The sequence below is a fragment of the Aegilops tauschii genome, chromosome 7, assembly GCF_002575655.3.
Source record: "Aegilops tauschii subsp. strangulata cultivar AL8/78 chromosome 7, Aet v6.0, whole genome shotgun sequence".
NCBI classification, from domain to species: Eukaryota; Viridiplantae; Streptophyta; class Magnoliopsida; order Poales; family Poaceae; genus Aegilops; species Aegilops tauschii.
The window spans coordinates 390,653,763-390,681,570 of NC_053041.3; the positions used below are offsets into that span (position 1 = coordinate 390,653,763).

The 27,808-nt window shown below is 48.1% G+C and overlaps 1 protein-coding gene across 1 annotated transcript; it reads left to right on the forward strand.

The window, feature by feature from the left end:
- The first annotated feature begins 7,168 nt into the window (after positions 1-7,168).
- Positions 7,169-25,552, forward strand: LOC141027196 (uncharacterized). The gene is made up of 5 exons (XM_073504176.1): positions 7,169-7,431; positions 8,320-8,752; positions 8,855-9,636; positions 9,901-10,069; positions 25,283-25,552. Exons 1-5 carry the CDS (start codon positions 7,169-7,171, stop codon positions 25,550-25,552), a joined length of 1,917 nt encoding a protein of 638 aa, XP_073360277.1.
- Positions 25,553-27,808: the final 2,256 nt, after the last annotated feature.

Here is a 27,808-nt window from a genome sequence, read left to right on the forward strand (position 1 = left end):
AAAAGATCCTAATACCACCCAATGACGACGTGGGCCCGTAAGCCACACAGCCAATGTTAGTAAAACTTTTTTAGTGACTAGACTCAACTTCGGCCAAGGAGTTGGAAAGGGGGCTACCTACAGGCAGTCGGCTCTGATACCAACTTGTGATGCCCTCGATTCAATCGTACACTAATCATACACACAAATGCGTACGATCAAGATCAAGGACTCACGGGAAGATATCACAACACAACTCTAGACACAAATTAAAATAATACAAGCTTTATATTACAAGCCAGGGGCCTCAAGGGCTCGAATACACAAAAGTCAGCGGAACCAACAATATCCGAGTACAGACATAAGTTAGACAAGTTTGCCTTAAGAAGGCTAGCACAAAAGCATCTACGATCGAAAAGGCAAGACCTCCTGCCTGGGAGCCTCCTAACTACTCCTGGTCATCGGCGGTCTCCACGTAGTAGTAGGCATCGACGGTGGCATCTAGCTCCTGGGCTCCGACATCTGGTTGCATCAACCGGAAAGAAGAAGAAAGGGGGAAAAGGGGGAGCAAAGCAATCGTGAGTACTCATCCAAAGTACTCGCAAGCAAGGATCTACACTACATATGCATCGGCATCAATGAAATGGGCTGTATCTGTGGACTGGACTGCAGAATGCCAGAAGAGAAGGGGAAAGCCTAGCCTATCAAAGACTAGCATCTTCAAGCAGCTCCAAGCATCTTGCAACATCAGAAGAGATAAGAGTAGCATAAAGTAAAGTAGTGGTGGTGTTATCAACCTCGGCCAGAGATCCTTTCTCGACTCCCTGCGAGAAAGCAATCCCAGAGCCATACTATCCATTTCTCATATCCATGTCTCATCTCAAGTATCCAGTTCTAGTTGTATCGATCGGGATACAACTCCAAGTGTCCGTTACCGTAGGACAGGCTATCGATAGATGTTTTCTTCCCTGCAGGGGTGCACCAACTTACCCACCACGCTCAATTAACTCCGGCCGGACACACTTTCCTGGGTCATGCCCGGCCTCGGCCAAACAATACGCCGTAACCCGACCTAGGCTTAATAGAGAGGTCAGCATGCCGGACTAAACCTATGCCCCCAGGGGTCATGGGCCATCGCCCCAGGAACTCCTGCACGTTGCGTACGCGGCCGGTGAGCAGACCTAGCTACCTCCCTAAAATGGCATGATCTTACCAGTCCAACCTGGTCCGTGCCGCTCAGTCGCTGACGTCTATTAAGCTTTGGCTGATGTATACGACGCAGAACGCCCATACAATGCCCACGTGATGGTTAGGGCTTGCCTGGTTGCTCTGGCAAGGAGGGGTCGTCGTCGACGTAGTCGATCACAGGGGCGACATCGGTCTCGGGGTCTACCGGAGAGAAGAGGGGGAAGAAACAGTAAATATAAAGCAAACATATCATCACAAAGCATAACGTGGCAATATGCTGTGCCGGGGGTGACCTAACGTATGGCTACATGATATAGGTCAAGGGGAAATTCAACCGGGAATGTATTCCCGGTTCCGGACCTGTGTCAGACAGATGACAGGAGGGGAAATGTTCCATGTTCAGATAGTTAGAGGCATCTGACAGGTAAACGGATCGTGTATTCGAATTCGTCTCGTCGTTCTGAGCAACTTTCATGTAGAAAACATTTTCATCTGAGTTACGGATTATTTTATATGAATTTTCAAAGTTTAAACAATATTCTTAAATTATTATTAAAACTAAAATGGGGGTTATTGCATCAGCATGATGTCATCATGACGTCAGCAGTCAACAGAGTTGGCCAAAGTCAACCCTAACGTGTGGGTCCGTTCTATCATAGTCTAACAACTAATTAACCGTTTTAATTAACTAATCAAGTTAATTAGGTACTAAACAGAGTTAATTAAGTTAATTAATTACCTATTTAATTAATTAATTACTTAATTAATTAACTAATTACTTGTTTTTTTAATTTTAAAATACATTTTCTTTTTAAACGTTTGGGGGCGGGCCCCACTGTCATAGGCCTATCTGGCCAGGGCGGGGGCCCCTGTGGTCAGTGACCCAGGGTGGGGCGGCGGCTGTGGCCGGCCAGCCACGGCTCTGCCGTGCACACGCGGCCACTGGGCGAAGCCAGGGCACGACGAAGCCGGCCGGAGCAGCGGCCAGGGCTCCGGCGACCAGGGGCGGAGCAGCAAGTTGCAGTGGTGGGGACGCGCGGGGCCGATGGCCAGGGGGGTGCGGCTATGGAGCCTCGGGCGTGAGCGGAGCAGCGTGCGGGCGACGGAACGGCGCGGCGACGTGGCCGGGGGCGCGGGCGTTCACGCGGAGGCGCGGCCGGATCCGTTGATGGGAGAGAGAGGGGCGGACGAGGCTCACCCCGTTTGTAGATGAACGGGGGCGGCGTGGCTCGACGGAGTCCGCTGAGGAGGAGGACGGGGACGAGCGACGGGGATGGGGAGCGGCGGCGAGGAGGAGACGAGGACGACGGGGCGGTGTCGCGGCGTCGGGGAGGCGCGGTCAGGGGCGATGTGAATCGCCCGGATCCAGCAGAGAGAGGGGGAGGAGTGGAGGAAGGTGAGGCGTCTGGCGAGGGGGCGTTCTTTGGGCGGCGAGCGGCGTTCGACGGGGCCGGGGCAACCGCCCCGATCCAGATCCGATCGGGGGAGAGGGGGAGGAGCGAGGGACACGTGGGGGGGGGGGTCGGTCGCTAGGGTTCCTGGGAAGTGGGGGTAGGTGTAGTGGGGGTGGCTGGGCCGGTTCGGTTGGGCCGGCCTCCCTGTGGGGTGCGGTGGCCAGCTTGGCCAGTCAGCCCTGTGGGAAAAGGGGGGGCTCTCTCTGTCTCCCACCTCCTCTTTTTCTTTTAGTTTTTCTTTTTTTTAAAACTTTCTGTTTGAGCTATTTTAGGCTATTTAGGCATTTTGCAAAAATGTTGGTTCACCACCAATAGTACCAGAAGAATATGTTCCACATGATGAACATTTTAGTTTTCATGTCTGAGCATTTTTGAATTTCACACATAAATTCAAATTGAATTCAACTGGAATTTGAAATGGAATATTGATCAAAGTGACCAAGCACTATTATAGCAAAATGATTAGCTTGATCTCAGCAATTACTATAGCATCATTACACCGGGGTGTTACATATTGACAGGTAGTTGTTCATGTACCATCACTTTGCAGCTTATTTTCCTTTACCCTCCATTTTCTACACATCAGATATATATTTACTCTTACCATAAGGTTGGATAACACCGATGGTACTGAAAAGTTTAGCTATGCATTGGTCTTGGATGTACCTTTTGCCTGTATCGCTGTACTTACATTTATAGCTACTTGGTTATGTAGCATCACTCTTCATCTTATCTTAAATATTCTCCATTTTTTTATATTATCACATCTATAATTACTCTTTACAAAATGTAGAATAAAGGCAATGCTTATGAAGAAGATTATGTGGTAAACTTCTTGAATCCCCCCCCCCCCCGCCGTCAGCATGGACAAGGGCTTTATAGAGCTTGTTTTCAACAATAATGTAAGTTTGTCCTTCTCAAGCCTTCAAACTTTGTTGTGTATATTTGGTTAGGCATGTGTCGGGGGGTGAACCCCAGGCAGGCAATGGAACCCGGATCCTTTTCAAAAACAACGGGGCCAGCATCGCCCCTCGATCCGTCTCGCCCTTGGCCGGGTCGCTCGACCCGGCCAGGCCCCGCGACCCGGCAGGATCTACCACCCGGCCGGACTCCTCGACTCGGCCCCAACAACCCAGCTCAAGACTTCTCCAACAAGCTAGCGCCGCCCTTAGCGTGCTCTCCAAACCCGGCCAAGGGTCAGTGGCCGTCCCATCCCAGCTGTACGATGGGACGAGTCTCCACCAACTGATGACCGAAGCATGCCTTTGGTTAGCCGGACGAGGCAATAGTGCCCCCCACCTACCCGCTGACCAGGGCTGGCGTGGCAACAGTGCGCCCGGCGTCACCCATGACGCCAGTAAGCGGCGACCTGACGGAATGCCACTGTAGCCGACTTGACTCGGCCTCGCCCTGACGATCGACAAGACGGCACACAGTGCCCCCTAGGCGCATGGGGACCGCACCCGGCGAACCCGGCGAGCGCTGGCACCCAGCGGGTCCCAGCACCGGGTTCCTGGACACTGACGACTCGGCCCCACGACCATGTAACATTACCATTGTACCCCTGGGGGGTTGACCTATAAAACCCCCAGGAGCCCTCATGCATACGGGCACGCATTCACCGAACACGAGCAAGCAGACTAGCCACACACACCAAAGGAGAGGGAGCAGCCTAAGCCTTGGCCAGCCTCCCTTCTTCCTCCATACAGCTCTAGGAGTAACTCTGTACCGTTACATATAAACCACACTCGGCAAGACTAGGGATGTTATCTCCGGAGAGCCCCGAACCTGGGTATGTCTTGCATCCCGCGCTCGCTCATGCCGACCTCGCCACCGGAGCCCACTAGTGCCCTCGAGCCTCCTCCTATCTTTAGCCATCCCATGGCATCTGCCGTGCGCCGACCACGACAGTTGGCGCCCACTGTGGGGCAGCTCGAGGTCCTGGCCGGGAGCATGCTTTAGACAGGGATCTTCTCCGACTCCGACGAGCCCGTCACGCTGGCGGACGACGTCATCGACGCGCTCGCCGCCTCCTTCGCCACGCTGCGCATCTCCAACACGCCTGCGGACGACGAGTACCCCCGTGAGGTACTTAGCTTTTCTGACTCCCCGCTCTCCATCAACGACGGCGCTCCCGCCGGAGCGATGGACCTCTGCGTGGGGGTCTTCGTCACCGACATCGATGCCTCCTCTTCGTCGAGGGCGGCAAGGAAGGCCGCCGAAGCCCAAGCCGCGGCGGTTAGGGCCGACTCGCCCAACCCATTGCGCGCCACGATGCAGAGCCTCGGTGTTCCCATCGGCACCGACGTCGACGCCTCCAACATCGCCGAGGCCCGGACTCGCCTCAACGAGGATCGCCAGCGCCTGCTGGACCTCACCGAGACGCTCGCCGCCACGCAGCGTCGCCTTGACTCCGCCCAGCTGGAGCGCGACGCCGCCTACGGCTTCACGCATGCCGCCCCCGAGCCCAGCCGGGTCGCCGACGTGCGAGCCCGGGGCGGCGCGATCGGGCGCGCTTTCGGCGTCCTCCCTCCCATCTACGAGACTCCCGTGAAAAACATGCGTGCTGCCCAAGCGGCCGCGGTCGGCCTGGATCATCTCGCGGGTGAGGAGCTGCAGGATCGCCTCAAGAGGGTGAACGACCTCCTCATCGCGGCCAACGCACAGCAGGACCACCTCAACCAGCTTGCCAGGCCGGCTGGATCCGGCTCCGTCCGGGTTGCCGGACCCGGCGACAACCAGCATATGGCGTTTCTCCACCCAGCGAGGCGCACTCCGGCCGCACCCGGACCCGGCGCAACCTTGCCCCAACAACTGCTGGCGGATTGGCGGACGAGCCGGCCTCGGAGGCCCGGCGCCACCTCGACCCCTGCTTCAACCCGGCCGACGTACGGCTGCAGGCGACCCCCCCCCCCCCCCCCGCGGCACGGTTACCGACCGGCTGGGCCCGTGCGCCATCGACGACACCTACGCTCGCCACCGCCTCGACCGACTCGCTCTCTCCCAGGAGCTGGAGGAGACCGGCCCCGTCGGACCGACGTGCTTCGGGCCGCGCATCCGGGGCGAGCCCTTCACCAAAGGGTTTACGCTCCCCGCGACACCCCCAAGTACAACGTTACCGTGAAGCCAGAGGACTGGCTCACCGACTACACCACCGCCATCGGCATCGCCAGCGGTAACCACCGCCTCGCCGTACGTTACACGCCTCTCATGCTCCTGGGGTCGGCCCGCACCTGGTTGAACAGCCTGCCGGCCGGCAGCATCAATGCGTGGGTCGACTTCGAGCAGGCCTTTGTGCGCAACTTCACCGGCACCTACAAGCGACCCTGCCGCCCTAGTCAGCTTGCCATGTGCGTGCAGGGGCCGGCCGAAACCGGCTGCGAGTACCTCACACGCTGGACCGAGCTCCGGAACAGCTGTGAGGGCGTCCACGAAGTCCAAGCAATCCAGTACTTCGTCAATGGGTGCCGAGACGGCACCCTTCTCAAGCACAAGCTCTTGCGCTCCGAGCCGGCCACCATGGCCGCGCTCATGGTGACGGCGGACAAGTACGCCAACGCCGACTCCGCCATGAAGATCCAGGTGGCACTGGATGAAGCTGGCAAGGCCAAGCCGGTGCCGCCTTCGAAGCTGGCCGGCGAGGGAAGCCGGCAGCAGCACAACCAGCAGAACAACAAGTGCAAGGCCGATCAACCGGCTCAGCGCTATGACAACCGGCTCGTTGCGGCCGCCGAGTAGGCGCCCGCGACCGACCCGGCCGTCAAGCACCGGAACACCGGCAAAACGACATGGCAGCCCGCCATGAGTTTTGAGGAGATGCTCGACGCTCCCTGCAAGCACCACAGCGGCGCGAGGCCATCCACGCAGACGCTTCGACAGTGCGCCATCACCAAGCGCATCGCGAGGGACGACATCCCGCCGCCTTTGGTTCCGGCTCTGGGAGCAGGGCAGCCGCCTCCGCCCCCACCGCCGCCTCCCACCGGCGGCGCGATGCGCGACGACCCCTACCGGCCCGGAACATGACCTACGTCTTCTTCACCAGCCTCGGCGACGATAAGCGCAGCGAGCGCCTCCTTCGGCAGGAAGTGAACAGCATCATCCCGGCCAGAACGGAGTACATGCATTGGTCGGAGCGCCCGGTCACCTAGACCCGGGAGGACCACCCGGCCGTCATGCCGAACCCGGGTGGCTACGCCCTCGTCCTCGACCCCACCATCGTCGCACCCCAGCGCATGTGCAAATTCTCCTGGGTTCTCGTCGACGGCAGCAGTAGCATCAACATCCTCTACCGCGACACCATGACCAAGCTCGGCCTCGAGGCCAAGGATGTGGAGCCGACCCGGACGATCTTCCACGGTATCGTCCCCGGCCTCTCCTGCTCCTTGATTGGCTGGGTCCGGCTCGACGTCTTGTTCGGCGACAGCAGCCACTTCCGACGCGAACCAATCTGGTTCGAGGTGGTGGACCTGTCCAGCGCGTACCACGCGCTGCTGGGCCGACCCACGCTCGCCAAGTTCATGGCGGTCCCCCACTATGCCTACCTGAAGATGAAGCTGCCGGGTCCGAACGGCATCATCACCGTTACCCGCGACTACCGCAAGTCCCTGGACTGCGCCCGAGACGGCGCCAAGCTAGCCGAGTCGCTGGTCATAGCCGAGGAGCGGTGTCAGCTCGACCGAATCGTCGCCCTGGCCCAGGAGGCGTCGGCCACGCAGATCCCGACCGAGCTGCCAGCCGATGAGGCAGCGTTCAAGCCCTCCAAGGAGACCAAGAAGGTGAAGCTAAACCCGAAAGACCCCAGCTGCAGCAAGTACGTTGTCGTAGGCACCCGCCTCGACAGCAAATAGGAAGGCGAGCTCGTCGACTTCCTCCGTGAGAATCGGGATATCTTTGCATGGACCCCCAAGGACATGTTGGGTGTCCCGAGGAAGTACTCTGAGCACAAACTCCACGTCCGCAAGGACGCCAAGCCTGTCCGTCAACCCCTGCGACGTTTCTCCGAGGAGAAGAGAATGACCATTGGTGAAGAGGTCGCCAAGCTCTTGGCGGCCGGCTTCATCATGGAAGTGTTTCACCCCGAGTGGCTGGCCAACCCAGTCCTCGTCCTGAAAAAGAACAAGACCTGGCGCATGTGTATCGACTACACCAGCCTGAACAAAGCCTGCCCTAAAGACCCGTTCGCCCTCCCGCGGATCGACCAAGTCATCGACTCCACCGCCGGGTGCGTGCTCCTGTCCTTTCTGGATGCTTACTCCGGCTATCATCAAATCAAGCTGGACCCGGCCGACGCCCTGAAGACGTCCTTCATCACGCCCTTCGAGGCATATTGCTACATCACCATGTCGTTCGGTTTAAAGAACGCCGTCGCCACTTTCCAGCGCTGCATACAGAAATGTTTGCTGCCGCAACTCGACCGCAACATCCACGTCTACGTGGACGACATCGTGGTGAAGACCAAGCTGCACCTCACGCTCCTCGATGATTTGAAGGAAACCTTCGCCAACCTGCGCGAGTACAAGGTCAAGCTCAACCCTGAGAACTGTGTTTTCGGCGTCCCGGGCGGAAAGCTACTCGGCTTCCTCGTCTCGGAGCGCGGCATTGAGGCAAACCCGGAGAAGATCAAGGTCATCGAGCGCATGCGCAAGCCGGCTCTGTTGCGCGATGTCCAGAAGTTCACGGGCTGCTTGGCCTCGGTCAGCCGGTTTCTCTCCGCTTCGAAGCAGAACTACCTGCACTACCAGAAAATGTGTTACGGCATGTACTTCACCGCCAAGAAACTCAAGCAGTACTTCCAAGAGCATGTCATCACCGTGGTCAGCACGGCCCGTCTCGGCGATATCATCTGGTGCCGGGACGCCTCTGGCCGGGTCGCCAAGTGTGCACTCGAGCTAGCCGGCCACACCATCCTCTACGAGCCCCGCACCACGATCAAGTCCCAGGCTTTGTCCGACTTCCTCGTCGATTGGACCGAGACCCAGTTCCTGCCGCCACCGCCGGACTCGACGCACTGGCGCATGCACTTCGACGGCTCGAAGATGCGACTCGGCCTAGGGGCCGGCATCGTGCTGTCCTCCCCCAAGGGCGACCGGCTCAGATACGTGCTGCAGAACCACTTCGCCGCCTCCAACAACGTCGCCGAATATGAAGCCCTTGTGCACGGCCTCCGGCTTGCCAAGGAACTCGGCATCCGGCGCATCCTGTGCTACGGCGACTCGGACCTAGTGGTGCAGCAGAGCTCCGGCAAGTGGGACGCTCATGACTCCAACATGGCGAGCTACCGCTTCCTCGTCCAGAAGCTGTCCGGGTTCTTCGCGGGCTGCAAGTTCCTCCACGTCCCGCGCGCAGAAAACGAAGCGGCCGACACGCTCGCCAAGATCGCCTCGTCCTGGCAGTCCATTCCGTCTAGCGTCTCCCTCGAGCATCTGCACAAACCGTCCATCAAGCCATCTCCGGACTCCGAGTCCATCCACGTCCCGGATGACCCGGCCGCGCCTCAACCCGGCCCGGCGACTGCTCCGACCGACCCGGCCGCGCCTCAACCCGGACCGGGGACTGCTCCGACCAACCCGGCTGCGCCTCAACTCGGCCCGGTGACTGCTCTAGCCAGCCCGACCACACCCAAACCCAGCCCTAGGGCCACTGAACCCGGCTCGGGGGCTATCTCCCCGGAACCCGTCGTGATGGTCGTCCTCGCTAGGGTCACGGCACCATCCTGGGCCCTACCCATCTCGGAGTTCCTGGAAAACGGGGTCCTTCCCGTGGACGAGACCGAAGCCCGGCAAGTGCAGCGACGAGCGTCCGGCTACAGCATCATCAACAACGAGCTCGTTAAGCGCAGCTCCACCGACGTGTTCCAACGTTGCGTCAAGCAGGGTAAGGGCATTGAGATCCTCCTCGACATACACCAGGGTGAGTGCGGGCACCACGCCGCCTCGCGATCCTTGGTGGCCAAGGCTTTCCGCCATGGTTTCTACTGGCCCACGACCCTCGAAGACGCAGAATCACTCGTCCTCAGGTGTGAAGGATGCCAACGCTTCAGCAAGCACAGCCACCAACCGGCGTCAGCACTCCAGACCATCCCGATCGCCTGGCCCTTCGCGGTCTGGGGACTTGACATGGTGGGACCCTTCAAGACCGCTCGAGGCGGCATGACGCATCTGCTGGTGGCGGTGGACAAGTTCACCAAGTGGATCGAGGCAAGGCCGATCAAGAAGCTGGACGGTCCAACGGCCGTCTGATTTATCAAGAACATCGCGGTGCGCTATGGCATGCCGAACAGCATCATCACGGACAACGGCACCAACTTCGCCAAGGGCACACTCGCGCAGTACTACTCCGTTTCTGGCATCCACCTCGACCTGGCTTCCGTTGCACATCCACAGTCCAACGGCCAGGTCAAGCGGGCCAATGGCCTCATCCTATCCGGCATCCTCTTGAGCACTGCGTTGGTTTTCCCTTGAAGAGGAAAGGGTGATGCAGCAAAGTAGCGTAAGTATTTCCCTCAGTTTTTCAGAACCAAGGTATCAATCCAGTAGGAGGCCACACACGAGTCCCTCGCACCTACACAAACAAATAAATCCTCGCAACCAACGCAATGAAGGGGTTGTCAATCCCTTCACGGTCACTTACGAGAGTGAGATCTGATAGATATGATAAGATAATATTTTTGGTATTTTTATGATAAAGATGCAAAGTAAAATAAAAGGCAATGAAAATAGCTAAGTGTTGGAAGATTAATATGATGGAAAATAGACCCAGGGGCCATAGGTTTCACTAGTGGCTTCTCTCAAGAGCATAAGTATTACGGTGGGTGAACAAATTACTGTTGAGCAATTGACAGAATTGAGCATAATTATGAGAATATCTAGGTATGATCATGTATATAGGCATCACGTCCGAGACAAGTAGACCGACTCCTGCCTGCATCTACTACTATTACTCCACACATCGACCGCTATCCAGCATGCATCTAGAGTATTAAGTTCATAAGAACAGAGTAACGCTTTAAGTAAGATGACATGATGTAGAGGGATAAACTCATGCAATATGATATAAACCCCATCTTATCCTCGATGGCAACAATACAATACGTGCCTTGCTGCCCATAGTGTCACTGGGAAAGGACACCGCAAGATTGAACCCAAAGCTAAGCACTTCTCCCATTGCAAGAAAGATCAATCTAGTAGGCCAAACCAAACTGATAATTCGAACAGACTTGCAAAGATAACCAATCATACATAAAAGAATTCAGAGAAGATTCAAATATTGTTCATAGATAAACTTGATACTAAACCCACAATTCATCGGTCTCAACAAACGCACCACAAAAGAATATTACATCAAATAGATCTCCACAAGAGAGGGGGAGAATATTGTATTGAGATCCAAAAAGAGAGAAGAAGCCATCTAGCTAATAACTATGGACCCGAAGGTCTGAGGTAAACTACTCACACATCATCGGAGAGGCTATGGTGTTGATGTAGAAGCCCTCCGTGATCGATGCCCCCTCCGGCGGAGCTCCGGAAAAGGCCCCAAGATGGGATCTCAAGGGTACAGAAGGTTGCGGCGGTGGAATTAGGTTTTTGGCTCCGTATTTGGTAGTTTGGGGGTACGTAGGTATATATAGGAGGAAGAAGTACTTCGGTGGAGCAACATGGGGCCCACGAGGGTGGAGGGCGCGCCCCCTACCTTGTGCCCTCCTGGTTGATGTGTTCACGTAGGGTCCAAGTCCTCTGGATCACGTTCGTTCCGAAAATCATGTTCCCGAAGGTTTCATTCCGTTTGGACTCCGTTTGATATTCTTTTTCTGCGAAACTCTGAAATAGGCAAAAAAACAGCAATTCTGGGCTGGGCCTCCGGTTAATAGGTTAGTCCCAAAAATAATATAAAAGTGCATAATAAAGCCCAATAACGTCCAAAACAGAATATAATATAGCATGGAGCAATCAAAAATTATAGATATGTTGGACACGTATCAAGCATCCACAAGCTTAATTCCTGCTCGTCCTCGAGTAGGTAAATGATAAAAACAGAATTTTTGATGTGGAATGCTACTTGACATAAGTTCAATGTAATTCTCTTAATTGTGGTATGAATATTTAGATCCAAAAGATTCAAGACAAAAGTTTAATATTGACATAAAAATAATAATACTTCAAGCATACTAACTAAGCAATTATGTCTTCTCAAAATAACATGGCCAAAGAAAGTTATCCCTACAAAATTATATAGTCTGGCTATGCTCTATCTTCACCACACAAAGTATTTAAATCATGCACAACCCCGATGACAAGCCAAGCAATTGTTTCATACTTTTAATGTTCTCAAACTTTTTCAATCTTCACGCAATACATGAGCGTGAGCCATGGACATAGCACTATATGTGTAATAGAATGGTGGTTGTGGAGAAGACAAAAAAGGGGAAGATAGTCTCACATCAACTAGGCGTATCAACGGGCTATGGCGATGCCCATTAATAGATATCAATGTGAATGAGTAGGGATTGCCATGCAACGGATGCACTTAGAGCTATAAGTATATGAAAGCTCAACAAAAGAAACTAAGTGGGTGTGCATCCAACTCGCTTGCTCACGAAGACCTAGGGCATTTTGAGGAAGCCCATCATTGGAATATACAAGCCAATTTCTATAATGAAAAATTTCCCACTAGTATATGAAAGTGATATCATAGGACACTCTCTATCATGAAGATCATGGTGCTACTTTGAAGCACAAGTGTGGTAAAAGGATAATAACATTGTCCCTTCTCTCTTTTTCTCTCATTTTTTTATTTGGGCCTTTTCTCATTCATTCATTTTTTATGGCCTCTTTTTTTAGTCCGGAGTCTCATCCCGACTTGTGGGGGAATCATAGTCTCCATCATCCTTTCCTCACTTGGGACAATGCTCTAATAATGATGATCATCACACTTTTATTTACTTACAACTCAACAATTACAACTCAATACTTAGAACAAAATATGACTCTATGTGAATGCCTCCGGCGGTGTACCGGGATATGCAATGAATCAAGAGTGACATGTATGAAAGAATTATGAACGGTGGCTTTGCCACAAATACAATGTCAACTACATGATCATGCAAAGCAATATGACAATGATGGAGCGTGTCATAGTAAACGGAACGGTGGTAAGTTGCATGGCAATATATCTCGGAATGGCTATGGAAATGCCATGATAGGTAGGTATGGTGGCTTTTTTGAGGAAGGTATATATGGTGGGTGTATGATACCGGCGAAAGGTGCGCGGTATTAGAGAGGCTAGCAATGGTGGAAGGAAGAGAGTGCGTATAATCCATGGACTCAACATTAGTCATAAAGAACTCATATACTTATTGCAAGAATCTACAAGTTATCAAAGCAAAGTATTACGCGCATGCTCCTAGGGGAGGAAAAGACCATCGCTCGTCCCCGACCGCCACTCATAAGGAAGACAATCAATAAATAAATCATGCTCTGACTTCATCACATAACGGTTCACCATACGTGCATGCTACGGGAATCACAAACTTTAACACAAGTATTTCTCAAAACTACTCAACTAGAATGACTCTAATATCACCATCTTCATATCTCAAAACAATTATCAAGCATCAAAGTTCTCATAATATTCAACGCACTCATAAGATTTTTTTTCTTACTAATCTTGAATGCCTATCATAGTTAAAGCAAACTACCATGCTGTTTTGTAGGACTCTCAAAATAATCTAAGTGAAGCATGAAAGAACAATAGTTTCTATAAAACAAATCCACCACCATGCTCTAAAAGATATAAGTGAAGCACTAGAGCAAAAACTATATAACTCAAAAGATATAAGTGAAGCACATAGAGTATTCTAACAATTTCCAAATCATGTGTATCTCTCTCAAAAGGTGTGTACAGCAAGGATGATTGTGGCAAACTAACAAACAAAGACTCAAATAATACAAGACGCTCCAAGCAAAACACATATCATGTGGTGAATAAAAATATAGCTCCAAGTAAAGTTACCGATGGAAGTAGACGAAAGAGGGGATGCCTTTCGGGGCATCCCCAAGCTTTGGATTTTTGGTGTCCTTAGATTATCTTGGGGTGCCATGGGCATCCCCAAGCTTACGCTCTTGCCATTCCTTGTTCCATAATCCATCAAATCTTTTACCCAAAACTTGAAAACTTCACAACACAAAACTCAGCAGAAAATCTCGTGAGCTCCGTTAGCGAAAGAAAACAAAACACCACTTCAAGGTACTGTAATGAACTCATTATTTATTTATATTGGTGTTAAACCTACTGTATTCCAACTTCTCTATGGTTTATAAACTGTTTTACTAGCCATAGATTCATCAAAATAAGCAAACAACACACGAAAAATAGAATCTGTCAAAAACAGAACAGTCTGTAGTAATCTGTAACTAACGCAAAATTCTGGAACTCCAAAAATTCAGCCAAAATAGGACGACCTAGCCAATTTTTTTATTGATCATCAGAAATTGGAATCAATATTTTATCACGTTCTGGTGATTTTTAACAATTGTTTTAGTGAACAGAAAGTTTCTGTAATTTTCAGCAAGATCAAATAACTATCATCCAAGAAGATCCTATAGGTTAAACTTGGCACAAACACTAACTAAAACATAAAAACAAATCTAACCAGAGGCTAGATCAAATATTTATTTCTAAACAGAAGCAAAAAACTAAAAAAATTGGGTTGCCTCCCAACAAGCGCTATCGTTTAACGCCCCTAGCTAGGCATAATAGCAAGGATAGATCTAGGTATTGCCATCTTTGGTAGGCAATCCATAAGTGGCTCTCATGATAGATTCATATGGTAATTTTATTTTCTTCCTAGGGAAGTGTTACATGCCTTTCCTTAATGGAAATTGGAATCTAATATTCCCTTCCTTCATATCAATAATTGCACCAATCGTTCTAAGGAAAGGTCTACCAAGAATAATAGGACATGAAGGATTGCAATCTATGTCAAGAACGATAAAATCTATGGGCACATAGTTCCTATTTGCAACAATAAGAACATCATTAATTCTTCCCATAGGTTTCTTAATAGTGAAATCCGCAAGGTGCAAGTTTAAAGAGCAATCATCAAAATCACGGAAACCTAGCAAATCACACAAAGTTTTTGGAATCGTGGAAACACTAGCACCCAAATCACAAAGCATAGCATTCATGATCTTTAATCTTAATTTTAATAGTAGGTTCCCACTCATCATAAAGTTTTCTAGGGATAGAAACTTCCAACTCAAGTTTTTCTTCATAAGATTGCATCAAAGCATCAACGATATGTTTGGTAAAGGCTTTATTTTGACTATAAGCATGAGGAGAATTTAGCGCAGATTGCAACAAGGAAATACAATCTATCAAAGAGAAATTAATCATAATTAAATTCCTTGAAATCCAAAATAGTGGGTTCATTAATATCTAATGTTTTGATCACTTCAATCCCACTTTTATCAATTTTAGCATCAAGATCTAAAAACTCTGAATTTTTGGAACGCCTTCTAGGTAAAGGTGGATCATATTCAGTCCCATCATTATCAAGATTCATATTGCAAAACAAAGATTTAATAGGGGACACATCAATAACTTTTATATCTTCATCTTTATTTTCATAGGAACTAGAAGAACACGCTCTTATAAAGCAATCTTTCTTAGCACGCATCCTAGCGGTTCTTTCTTTGCACTCATCAATGGAAATTCTCATGGCCTTGAGAGACTCATTGATATCATGCTTAGGAGGAATAGATCTAAGTATTAAAGAATCAACATCAAGAGATATTCTATCAACGTTCCTAGCCAATTCATCAACTTTAAGCAATTTTTCTTCAAGCAAAGCATTGAAATTCTTTTGCGAATTCATAAACTCCTTAACACTAGTTTCAAATTCAGAGGGCATCTTATTAAAATTTCCATAAGAATTGTTGTAGGAATTACCATAATTATTATAGGAATTACTAGGATAGGGCCTAGGATTAAACTTTCCTCTATACGCATTGTTACCAAAATTATTCCTACCAACAAAATTCACATCTATGGGTTCATTATTATTATCAATCAAAGTAGACAAAGGCATATCATTAGGATAAGAAGAAACAATATTAGTAGCAAATAATTTCATAAGTTCATCCGTCTTTCCACTCAAAACATTAATTTCTTCTATCGCATGCACTTTTTTACTAGTAGATCTTTCAGTCTGCCATTGAGAATAATTAACCATAATATTATCTTGGAGTTTAGTAGCTTCTCCTAAAGTGATTTCCATAAAAGTGCCTCCCGCGGCCGAATCTAAAAGATTTCTAGAAGCAAAATTCAATCCGGCATAAAATTTTTGTATAATCATCCACAAATTCAAACCATGCGTAGGGCAATTACGTATCATTAATTTCATCCTCTCCCAAGCTTGTGCAACATGTTCATGATCAAGTTGCTTAAAATTCGTAATATCGTTTCTAAGAGAGATGATCATAGAGGGAGGAAAATACTTAGAGATAAAAGCATCTTTGCACTTATTCCAAGAATCAATACTATTTTTAGGCAAAGACGAAAACCAAGCTTTAGCACGATCTCTAAGCGTAAAAGGAAATAGCTTCAATTTAACAATATCATTGTCAACATCTTTCTTCTTTTGCATATCACACAAATCAACGAAGCTATTTAGATGAGTAGCGGCATCTTCACTAGGAAGGCCGGCGAATTGATCTTTCATGACAAGATTCAACAAAGCAGCATTGATTTCACAAGATTCAGTATCGGTAAGAGGAGCAATCGGAGTGCTAAGGAAATCATTGTTGTTGGTATTGGTAAAGTCACATAATTTGGTATTATCTTGAGCCATCGTGACAAGCAAGCAATCCAACACACGAGCAAACAAGAAGCAAGCGAAAAAAAGGCAAACAGAAAAGAGAGGGCGAATAAAACAGCAAGGGTGAAGTGGGGGAAAGGAAAACGAGAGGCAAATGGAAAATAATGTAATGCGGGAGATAAGGGTTTGTGATGGGTACTTGGTATGTTGACTTTTGCGTAGACCTCCCCGGCAACGGCGCCAGAAATCCTTCTTGCTACCTCTTGAGCACTGTGTTTGTTTTCCCTTGAAGAGGAAAGGGTGATGCAGCAAAGTAGCGTAAGTATTTCCCTCAGTTTTTGAGAACCAAGGTATCAATCCAGTAGGGGGCCACGCACGAGTCCCTCGCACCTACACAAACAAATAAATCATCGCAACCAACGCGATAAGGGGTTGTCAATCCCTACACGGTCACTTACAAGAGTGAGATCTGATAGATATGATAAGATAATATTTTTGGTATTTTTGTGATAAAGATGCAAAATTAAATAAAAGGCAATAAGAATAACTAAGTGTTGGAATATTAATATGATGGAAAATAGACCCGGGGGCCATAGGTTTCACTAGTGGCTTCTCTCAAGAGCACAAGTATTTACGGTGGGTGAACAAATTACTGTTGAGCAATTGATAGAATTGAGCATAGTTATGAGAATATCTAGGTATGATCATGTATATAGGCATCACGTCCAAGACAAGTAGACCGACTCCTGCCTGCATCTACTACTATTACTCCACACATCGACCGCTATCCAGCATGCATCTAGAGTATTAAGTTCATAAGAATAGAGTAACGCTTTAAGTAAGATGACATGATGTAGAGGGATAAACTCATGCAATATGATATAACCCCCATCTTTTTATCCTCGATGGCAACAATACAATACGTGCCTTGCTACCCCTATTGTCACTGGGAAAGGACACCGCAAGATTGAACCCAAAGCTAAGCACTTCTCCCATTGCAAGAAAGATCAATCTAGTAGGCCAAACCAAACTGATAATTCGAAGAGACTTGCAAAGATAACCAATCATACATAAAATAATTCAGAAGATTCAAATATTGTTCATAGATAAACTTGATCATAAACCCACAATTCATCGGTATCAACAAACACACCGCAAAAGAAGATTACATCGAATAGATCTCCACAAGAGAGGAGGAGAACATTGTATTGAGATCCAAAAAGAGAGAGGAAGCCATCTAGCTAATAACTATGGACCCGAAGGTCTGAGGTAAACTACTCACACATCATCGGAGAGGCTATGGTGTTGATGTAGAAGCCCTCCGTGATCGATTCCCCCTCTGGTGGAGCTCCGGAACAGGCCCCAGGATGGGATCTCACGGGTACAGAAGGTTGCGGCGGTGGAATTAGGTTTTTGGCTCCGTATCTGGTAGTTTGGGGGTACGTAGGTATATATAGGAGGAAGGAGTACGTCGGTGGAGTTAGGTTTTTGGCTTCGTTTGATATTCTTTTTCTGCGAAACTCTGAAATAGGCAAAAAAACAGCAATTCTGGGCTAGGGCTCCGGTTAATAGGTTAGTCCCAATAATAATATAAAAGTGTATAATAAAGCCCAATAATGTCCAAAACAGAATATAATATAGCATGGAGCACTAAAAATTATAGATACGTTGGATACGTATCAAGCGCGGGTCGGAGCGTGCATAAGGTGGCTGTAGTAGTAGCGCTTGTATGTAGAAAGCGCTACTGCTACGTACAATAGCAGTAGCGCTTTATACATACAAGCGCTACTAGTATGCCTGGCCTGCTGGCAACGGTCTGGCAATTGTAGTAGTAGCATGTTTTATGAACACATCGCTACTGGTAAGTGAATAGTAGGAGCGCTTTCTGAGGCCAAGCGCTACTGATAAATAGTAGCAACGGTGCCTTCTAAAAAGCGCTACTACTAAGCTCCTGTGTATAGGCATTTCCCTAGTAGTGCCTGGGGCGCCCTCCTGGCTGCTCCCTCCCCCCCACCTACATATATGTGGGAGGGGGCTCCTAGCACACCAGAACATTATCTTAATTAGCCATGTGCGGCGCCCCCTCCACCGTTTACACCCCGGACATATTTTCGTAGTGCTTAGGCGAAGCCCTACGGAGATAGTTTCATCATCACCATCACCACGCTGTCGTACTGCCGGAACTCATCTACTACCTCGCCGTCTTGCTGGATCAAGAAGGCGGATGACGTCATCGAGCTGAACGTGTGCTGAACGCGGAGGTGCCGTATGTTTGGTGCTCCATCGGTTGGAATGCGAAGAAGTTCGACTACATCAACCGCGTTGTCAAACGCTTCCGCTTATGGTCTACGAGGGTACGTAGACACACTCTCCCCTCTCGTTGCTATGCATCTCCTTGATAGATCTTGCATGTGCGTAGAATCTTTTTTGTTTTCCATGCAATGTTTCCCAACAGTGGCATTCGAGCCAGGTCTATGCGTAGATGATATGCACGAGTAGGACACAAAGAGTTGTGGGCGGTGATAGTCATACTGCTTACCACCAACGTCTTATATTGATTCGGCGATATTGTGCGATGAAGCGGTCCGGACCAACCTTACATGTCCACGCACATGAGACCGGTTCCACCGATAGATATGCAACTAGATTTGCATAAAGGTGGTTGGGGGTGTCTGTTTCTCCTACTTTAATGAATCGATTTTGACTACGGCCGGTCCTTGAAGAAGGTTAAAACAGCAAACTTGATGAATCACCATTGTGGTTTTTGCGTAGTTAAGAATTGTTCTTGCTAGAAGCCCGTAGCAGCCATGCAAAACTTGCAACAACAAAGTACAGGACGTCTAACTTGTTTTTGCAGGGTATGTTGTGATGTGATATGGTCAAGATATGATGTGATATATGTTGATGTATGATATGATCATGTTTTTTAATATCGACAACCGGCAGGAGCCTTAGGGTTGTCTCTTTATTGTATGAAGTGCAAGCGCCATGTAATTACTTTACTTTATCGCTATGCGTTAGCAATAGTTGTAGAAGCAATAGTTGGCGAGACGACCCCGACGCAACAATGGAGATCAAGGTATCGAGCCAGTGACGATGGAGATCATGACGATGCTTTGGAGATGAAGATCAAAAGCACACGATGATGATGCCATATCATGTCACATATTTTGATTGCATGTGTTGTCTATCTTTTATGCATCTTATTTTGCTTAGAACGACGGTAGCATTATAAGATGATCCCTTCACTAAATTTGAAGATAAAAGTGCTCTCCCCGAGTATGCATCATTGCCAAAGTTCATCGTTTCAAAGCACCACGTGATGATCGGGTGTGATAGACTCTATGTTTACATACAACGGGTGTAAGACAGTTTTGCACATGCAGAATACTTGGGTTAAACTTGATGAGCCTAGCATGTACAGACATGGTCTCGGAACACTAGATACTGAAAGGTCGAACGTGAGTCATATAGTAAATATGATCAACATAGAGATGTTCACCATTCATGACTACCCCATCTCACGTGATGATCGGACATGGGTTAGTTGATTTGGATCGCGTGTCACTTAGATAACTTGTGGGATGTTTATTTAAGTGGGAGTTCATTAGTAATTTGATTAATTGAACTTAATTTATCATGAACTTAGTCTTATAGTTTTGCATACTATGTTGTAGATCAATGGCCCGAGCTACCGTTCCCCTGAATTTTAATGCGTTCCTAGAGAAAGCTAAGTTGAAAGATGATGGTAGCAACTACACGGACTGAGTCCGTAACTTGAGGATTATCCTCATTGCTACACAGAAGAATTATGTCCTTGATGCACCGCTAGGTGAAGGGCCTGCTGCAGGAGCTGAAGCTGGTGTTATGAATGTCTGGCAAGCTCGATCTGATGACTACTCAATAGTTCAGTGTGCCATGCCTTACGTCTTAGAATCGGGACTTCAAAGACGCTTTGAACGTCATGGAGCATATGAGATGTTCCAAAAGTTGAATTTAATATTTCAAGCAAATGCCCGGGTTGAGAGATATGAAGTCTCCAACAAGTTCTATAGCTGCAAGATGGAGGAGAACAGTTCTGTCAGTGAACACATACTCAAAATGTCTGGGTATCATAACCATTTGACTCAGCTGGGAGTTGAACTTCCAGTTGATAGTGTTATTGACAGAGTTCTTCAGTCACTGCCACCAAGCTACAAAGGCTTCGTGATGAACTATAATATGCAAGGGATGAATAAAACAATTCCTGAGCTCTTCGCAATGCTTAAGGCTGTGGAGGTAGAAGTCAAGAAGGAGCATCAAGTGTTGATGGTTAAAAAGACCACTAGTTTCAAGAAAAAGGGCAAGGGAAAGAAAGGGAACTTCAAGAAGAATGGCAAGCCAGTTGCCACTCCCGGGAAGAAGCCCAAGGCTGGACCCAAGCCTGAAACTGAGTGCTTCTACTGCAAAGGGACTGGTCAGTGGAAGCAGAACTGCCCCAAATACTTGGTGGATAAGAAGGATGGCAAAGTGAACAAAGGTATATTTGATATACATGTTATTGATGTGTACCTTACTAATGCTCGTAGCAGCGCCTATGAATTTGATACTGGTTTGGTTGCTCATATTTGTAACTCAAAACAGGAGCTGCGGAATAAATGAAGATTGGCTAAGGACGAGGTGATGATGCACGTCGGGAATGGTTCCAAGGTCAATGTGATCGCCGTCGGCACGCTACCTCTACATCTACCTTCGGGGTTAGTTTTAGACCTGAATAATTGTTATTTGGTGCCAGCGTTGAGCATGAACATTATATCTGGATCTTGTTTAATGTGGCGGGTATCTTTATTTTCTGACCTTCACAGATGATTTGAGTAGATATGGGTATATCTACTTACTGAAACAGAAGTCTGAAACATTTGAAAAGTTCAAAGAATTTCAGAGTGAATTGGAGAATCATCGTAATAAGAAAATAAAGTTTCTACGATCTGATCGTGGAGGTGAATATTTGAGTTATGAGTTTGGCCTTTATTTAAAACAATGTGGAATCTTTTCACAACTCATGCCACCTGAAACACCACAACGTAATGGTGTGTCCGAACGTCGTAACCGTACTTTATTAGATATGGTGTGATCTATGATATCTCTTACCGATTTACCACTATCATTTTGGGGTTATGCATTAGAGACAACCACATTCACGTTAAATAGGGCACCGTCTAAATCCGTTGAGACGACATCCTATGAACTGTGGTTTGGCAAGAAACCTAAGCTGTCGTTTCTTAAACTTTGGGGATGCGACACTTATGTCAAAAGGCTTCAGCCTGATAAGCTCGAACCCAAATCGGAGAAGTGTGTCTTCATAGGATACCCTAAGGAAACAATTGGGTACACCTTCTACCACAGATCCGAAGGCAAGATTTTTGTTGCCAAGAATGGAACCTTTCTAGAGAAGAAGTTTCTCTCGAAAGAAGTGAGTGGGAGGAAAGTAGAACTTGATGAGGTAATTGTACCTTCTCTCGAATTGGAAAGTAGCACATCACAGAAAACCGTTCCCATGATGCCTACACCAAATAGAGAGGAAGCAAATGATAATGATCATAAATCTTCATCTTTATTTTCATAGAAATTAGAAGAACACGCTTTCACAAAGCAGTCTTTCTTAGCACGCATCCTAGCGGTTCTTCCTTTGCACTCATCAATGGAAATTCTCATGGCTTTGAGAGACTCATTGATACCATGCTTAGGTGGAATAGATCTAAGTTTCAAAGAATCAACATCAAGAGAAATTCTATTGACGTTCCTACCCAATTCATCAACTTTAAGCAATTTTTCTTCAAGCAAAGCATTGAAATTCTTTTGTGAAATCATAAATTCTTTAACACTAGTCTCAAATCCAGAAGGCATCTTATTAAAATTTCCATAAGAATTGTTGTAGGCATTACAATAATTATTAGAGGAATTACTAGGATACGGCCTAGGATTAAAGTTTCCTCTATACGCGTTGTTACCAAAATTATTCCTACCAACAAAATTCACATCCATAGATTCATTATTATTCTCAATCAAAGTAGACAAAGGCATGTCATTAGGATCAGAAGAAACACTCTTAGTAGCAAATAATTTCATAAGTTCATCTATCTTTCCACTCAAAACATTGATTTCTTCTATCGCATGCACCTTTTTACTAGTAGACCTTTCGGTGTGCCATTGAGAATAATTAACCATAATATTATCTAGGAGTTTAGTAGCTTCTCCTAAAGTGATTTCCATAAAATTGCCTCCCGCAGCCGAATCTAAAAGATTTGTAAAAGCAAAATTCAATCCGGCATGAAAGTTTTGTATAATCATCCATAAATTCAAACCATGTGTAGGGCAATTACGTATCATTAATTTCATCCTCTCCCAAGCTTGTGCAACATGTTCATGATCAAGTTGCTTAAAATTCATAATATCGTTTCTAAGAGAGATGATCTTAGCGGGAGGAAAATACTTAGAGATAAAAGCATCTTTGCACTTATTCCAAGAATCAATACTATTTTTAGGCAAAGATGAAAACCAAGCTTTAGCATGATCTCTAAGCGAAAAAGGAAATAGCTTCAATTTAACAATATCATTATCCACATCTTTCTTCTTTTGCATATCACACAAATCAACGAAGCCATTTAGATGGGTAGCGGCATCTTCACTAGGAAGGCCGGCGAATTGATCTTTCATAACAAGGTTCAACAAAGCAGCATTGATTTCACAAGATTCAGTATCGGTAAGAGGAGCAATCGGAGTGCTAAGGAAATCATTGTTGTTGGTATTGGTAAAGTCACACAATTTAGTATTATCTTGAGCCATCGTGACACGCAAGCAATCCAACAAACGAGCAAACAAAAAGCAAGCGAAAAAGAGGCGAACGGAAAAGAGAGGGCGAATAAAACGGCAAGGGTGAAGTGGGGGAGAGGAAAACAAGAGGAAAATGGCAAATAATGTAATGCGGGAGATAAGGGTTTGTGATGGGTACTTGGTATGTTGACTTTTGCGTAGACTCCCCGGCAACGGCGCCTGAAATCCTTCTTGCTACCTCTTGAGCACTGCGTTGGTTTTCACTTGAAGAGGAAAGGGTGATGCAGCAAAGTAGCGTAAGTATTTCCCTCAGTTTTTGAGAACCAAGGTATCAATCTAGTAGGAGGCCACGCACGAGTCCCTCGCACCTACACAAACAAATAAATCCTCGCAACCAACGCAAATAAAGGGGTTGTCAATCCCTTCACGGTCACTTACGAGAGTGAGATCTGATAGATAAGATAAGATAAGATTTTTGGTATTTTTATGATAAAGATGCAAAGTAAAATAAAAGGCAATGAAAGTAGCTAAGTGTTGGAAGATTAATATGATGGAAAATAGACCCGGGGGCCATAGGTTTCACTAGTGGCTTCTCTCAAGAGCATAAGTATTACGGTGGGTGAACAAATTACTCTTGAGCAATTGACAGAATTGAGCATAATTATGAGAATATCTAGGTATGATCATGTATATAGGCATCACGTCCGAGCCAAGTAGACCGACTCCTGCCCGCATCTACTACTATTACTCCACACATCAACCGCTATCCAGCATGCATCTAGAGTTTAAGTTCATAAGAACAGAGTAACGCTTTAAGTAAGATGACATGATGTAGAGGGATAAACTCATGCAATATGATATAAACCCCATCTTGTTATCCTCGATGGCAACAATACAATACGTGCCTTGCTGCCCCTACTGTCACTGGGAAAGGACACCGCAAGATTGAACCCAAAGCTAAGCACTTCTCCCATTGCAAGAAAGATCAATCTAGTAGGCCAAACCAAACTAATAATTCGAAGAGACTTGCAAAGATAACCAATCATACATAAAAGAATTCAGAGAAGATTCAAATATTGTTCATAGATAAAATTGATCATAAACCCACAATTCATCGGTCTCAACAAACACACCGCAAAAGAAGATTACATCGAATAGATCTCCACAAGAGAGGGGGAGAACATTGTATTGAGATCCAAAAAGAGAAGAAGCCATCTAGCTAATAATTATGGACCCGAAGGTCTGAGGTAAACTACTCACACATCATCGGAGAGGCTATGGTGTTGATGTAGAAGCCCTCCGTGATTGATGCCCCCTCCGGCGGAGCTCCGGAAAAGGCCCCAAGATGGGATCTCACAGGTACAGAAGGTTGCGGCGGTGGAATTAGGTTTTTGGCTCCGTATCTGGTAGTTTGGGGGTACATAGGTATATATAGGAGGAAGAAGTACGTCGGTGGAGCAACATGGGGCCCACGAGGGTGGAGGGCGCGCCCCCCTACCTCGTGCCCTCCTGGTTAATCTCTTGACGTAGGGTCCAAGTCCTCTGGATCACGTTCGTTCCGAAAATCATGGTCCCAAAGGTTTCATTCCGTTTGGACTCCGTTTGATATTATTTTTCTGCGAAACTCTGAAATAGGCAAAAAACAGCAATTCTAGGCTGGGCCTCCGGTTAATAGGTTAGTCCCAAAAATAATATAAAAGTGCATAATGAAGCCCAATAACGTCCAAAACAGAATATAATATAGCATGGAGCAATCAAAAATTGTAGATACGTTGGAGAAGTATCACCCGACAGTTGGCTTGACGAGTTGCCAGCCGTCCTCTGGAGTCTCCACACCACGCCAAATAGGTCGACCGGGTTCACCCCGTTCTTCCTCGTCTACGGAGCAGAAGCCGTCATCCCGACCGACGTCGAGTTCGACTCGCCACCCGTCACGATGTACACGGAAGCCGAAGCAAAGGAAGCTCGCGAAGACGGCATCGACCTACTCGAAGAAGCACGTCTCCTAGCGCTCAGTCGCTCAGCCATTTACCAGCAAGGTCTGAGGCATTACCACAGCAAGAAGATCAAGCCACTCGCTTTCCGAGAGGGAGACCTCGTCCTCCGACTTGTCCAAGTGCAGACTGGCCAACACAAGCTGTCCTCTCCGTGGGAGGGACCCTTCATCGTCAGCAAGGCCTTGTGCGACCGCAACGCGTACTACCTCATCTATGCCCGCAAGACAAACAAGCGCAACAGGGACACCGCCTGCGAAGAAACAATCCGGCCATGGAATGCAGAGCTCCTCCACCCGTTTTACAGTTAGCCGAGTGCACGTATGTATCACTCCTTTTGTAACCATCTGAAACTACGGGGTCCCCGAACGATATGCGGAAACTTTTTGCGACCAAGCTATTGTGTCTCCCACATTTGTGCACTACTTTACTCTTAAGCCAAACCCGGCCACCGGGTCGACTCGCTCAACCCAGCCACCCATCGTTTCTTCCTTAGCGTTTCTCAAACGCGTTGGTTCGCCACAAGCCTCTTGCTTCGCCCTAAGCCACAGATCCGGCTTCGGCTGTCGGCCGGCAAGAAGACAAGTCCAAAGGCACCACCGTGCCACGAACACTAAGTCAAGGACCGCAGGGTCACCCAACCCGGCCCCGCCACTTTAAGTTACCGCACAACCGGCTGCTCGCCAACCCGGCACCGCCGGATCACCGCCAGCCGGCCTAGTGGGTGTTTCGCTCGCGCTCAACGTTTTGAAAGACTAAGTATTGAACGCTCCTCCCAAAGGCCGAACCCCTTGTCACGGACCAGAGCCTTGGCCGTCAGACTCGAGGGGGGAAACCCAAAGGGGGAGAGTTACAAGAAAACGGCTCTAAAAACAAGAAACAAAAGCGCAGACATCCACAAAAGTTTCCGCATATCACCAGATCGCTCGACCCGGCCTCACCGCTTTAAGTTGCCACATGACCGACTGCCTATCAACCCGGCCCCGCCGGATTGCCGCCAGCCGGCCCAGTGAGTGTTTTGCCCGCGCTCAGCATTTTGAAAGCACAAGTACTGCACGTCCCTCTCAAAACCGAACCCCTTGTCATGGACCAGAGCCTTGGCCGTCAGACTCGCGGGGTGAAGCCTAAAGGGGGAAGGTTGCAAGAAAACATCTCCAAAAAATGAGAAGCAAAGGCGCAAACAGTCACGCAACTCATACATCATAAATTTAAACAGGCCCATGGCCAGAGTTCATTACACCCAGTCAAACCCCCAGTGGGTGGGTGGACCTGCTACCTAACAGAAATTCTTCATAAAGTTAAAAAATCAGGCATCGCCCCCGCCAGAGCGCGCAGCCCCCGGGTCCGCAGAAGTGCCGGTATCCTCCTCCCCGGCGTCCGCATCGCGGTAGACATCCGTCTCCTCGGAGCTGCCCTCTGGGTCGTCCAGAAGAAGGCCGTAGTCGTCGGCAGGCACGACTCCACCATCTTCCGCCCGCTCCGGCTGGAACTCGTCATGGAAGGCGAACCCGGTGATGTAGCTAGCTCGGGCGGCGATCCGTCCGGCTTCCGCCTGCAGCTGGCTCTCTGAGCCAGCCCGCTGGCCCATCAACGCGTCCAGCGCCAAGTCCGGATGCCACGACACCGCGAACCGGAGCGCCATCTCGGCGCCGGCACGGGTGGCGGAAACCCGCCACTCGTGAAGACGGTCCGGGCCCGCCTCCAACCACCGCGCCAGCCGCGTGAAGCTGGTCGGCGCGACGGCACCCGGCTAGAGCGCCGCCGTCATCGCCACGCCGGCCTCAGAGAGCCGCCCCATCTGCTCACTCAGAACCCGCAGACGGGCCTCGGTGATGTCTACTACACAACCTTCTTCTTATAGATGTTGTTGGGCCTCCAAGTGCAGAGGTTTTTAGGACAATATCAAATTTCCCTCAAGTGGATGACCTAAGGTTTATCAATCCGTGGGAGGCGTAGGATGAAGATGGTCTCTCTCAAACAACCCTGCAACCAAATAACAAAGAGTCTCTTGTGTCCCCAACACACCCAATACAATGGTAAATTGTATAGGTGCACTAGTTCGGCGAAGAGATGGTGATACAACTGCAATATGGATGATAGATATGAGTATTTGTAATCTGAAAATGTAAAAACAGCAAGGTAGCAAGTGATAAAAGTGAGCGTAAACGGTATTGCAATGCGCTGAAACAAGGCCTAGGGTTCATACTTTCACTAGTGCAAGTTCTCTCAACAATAATAACATAATTGGATCATATAACTATCCCTCAACATGCAACAAAGAGTCATTCCAAAGTCACTAATAGCGGAGAACAAACGAAGATATTATTGTAGGGTACGAAACCACCTCAAAGTTATTCTTTTTGATCGATCTATTCAAGAGTCCGTAGTAAAATAACACGAAGCTATTCTTTCCGTTCGATCTATCATAGAGTTCGTACTAAAATAACACCTGAAGACACAAATCAACCAAAACCCTAATGTCACCTAGATACTCCATTGTCACCTCAAGTATCCATGGGTATGATTATACGAAATGCATCACACAATCTCAGATTCATCTATTCAAC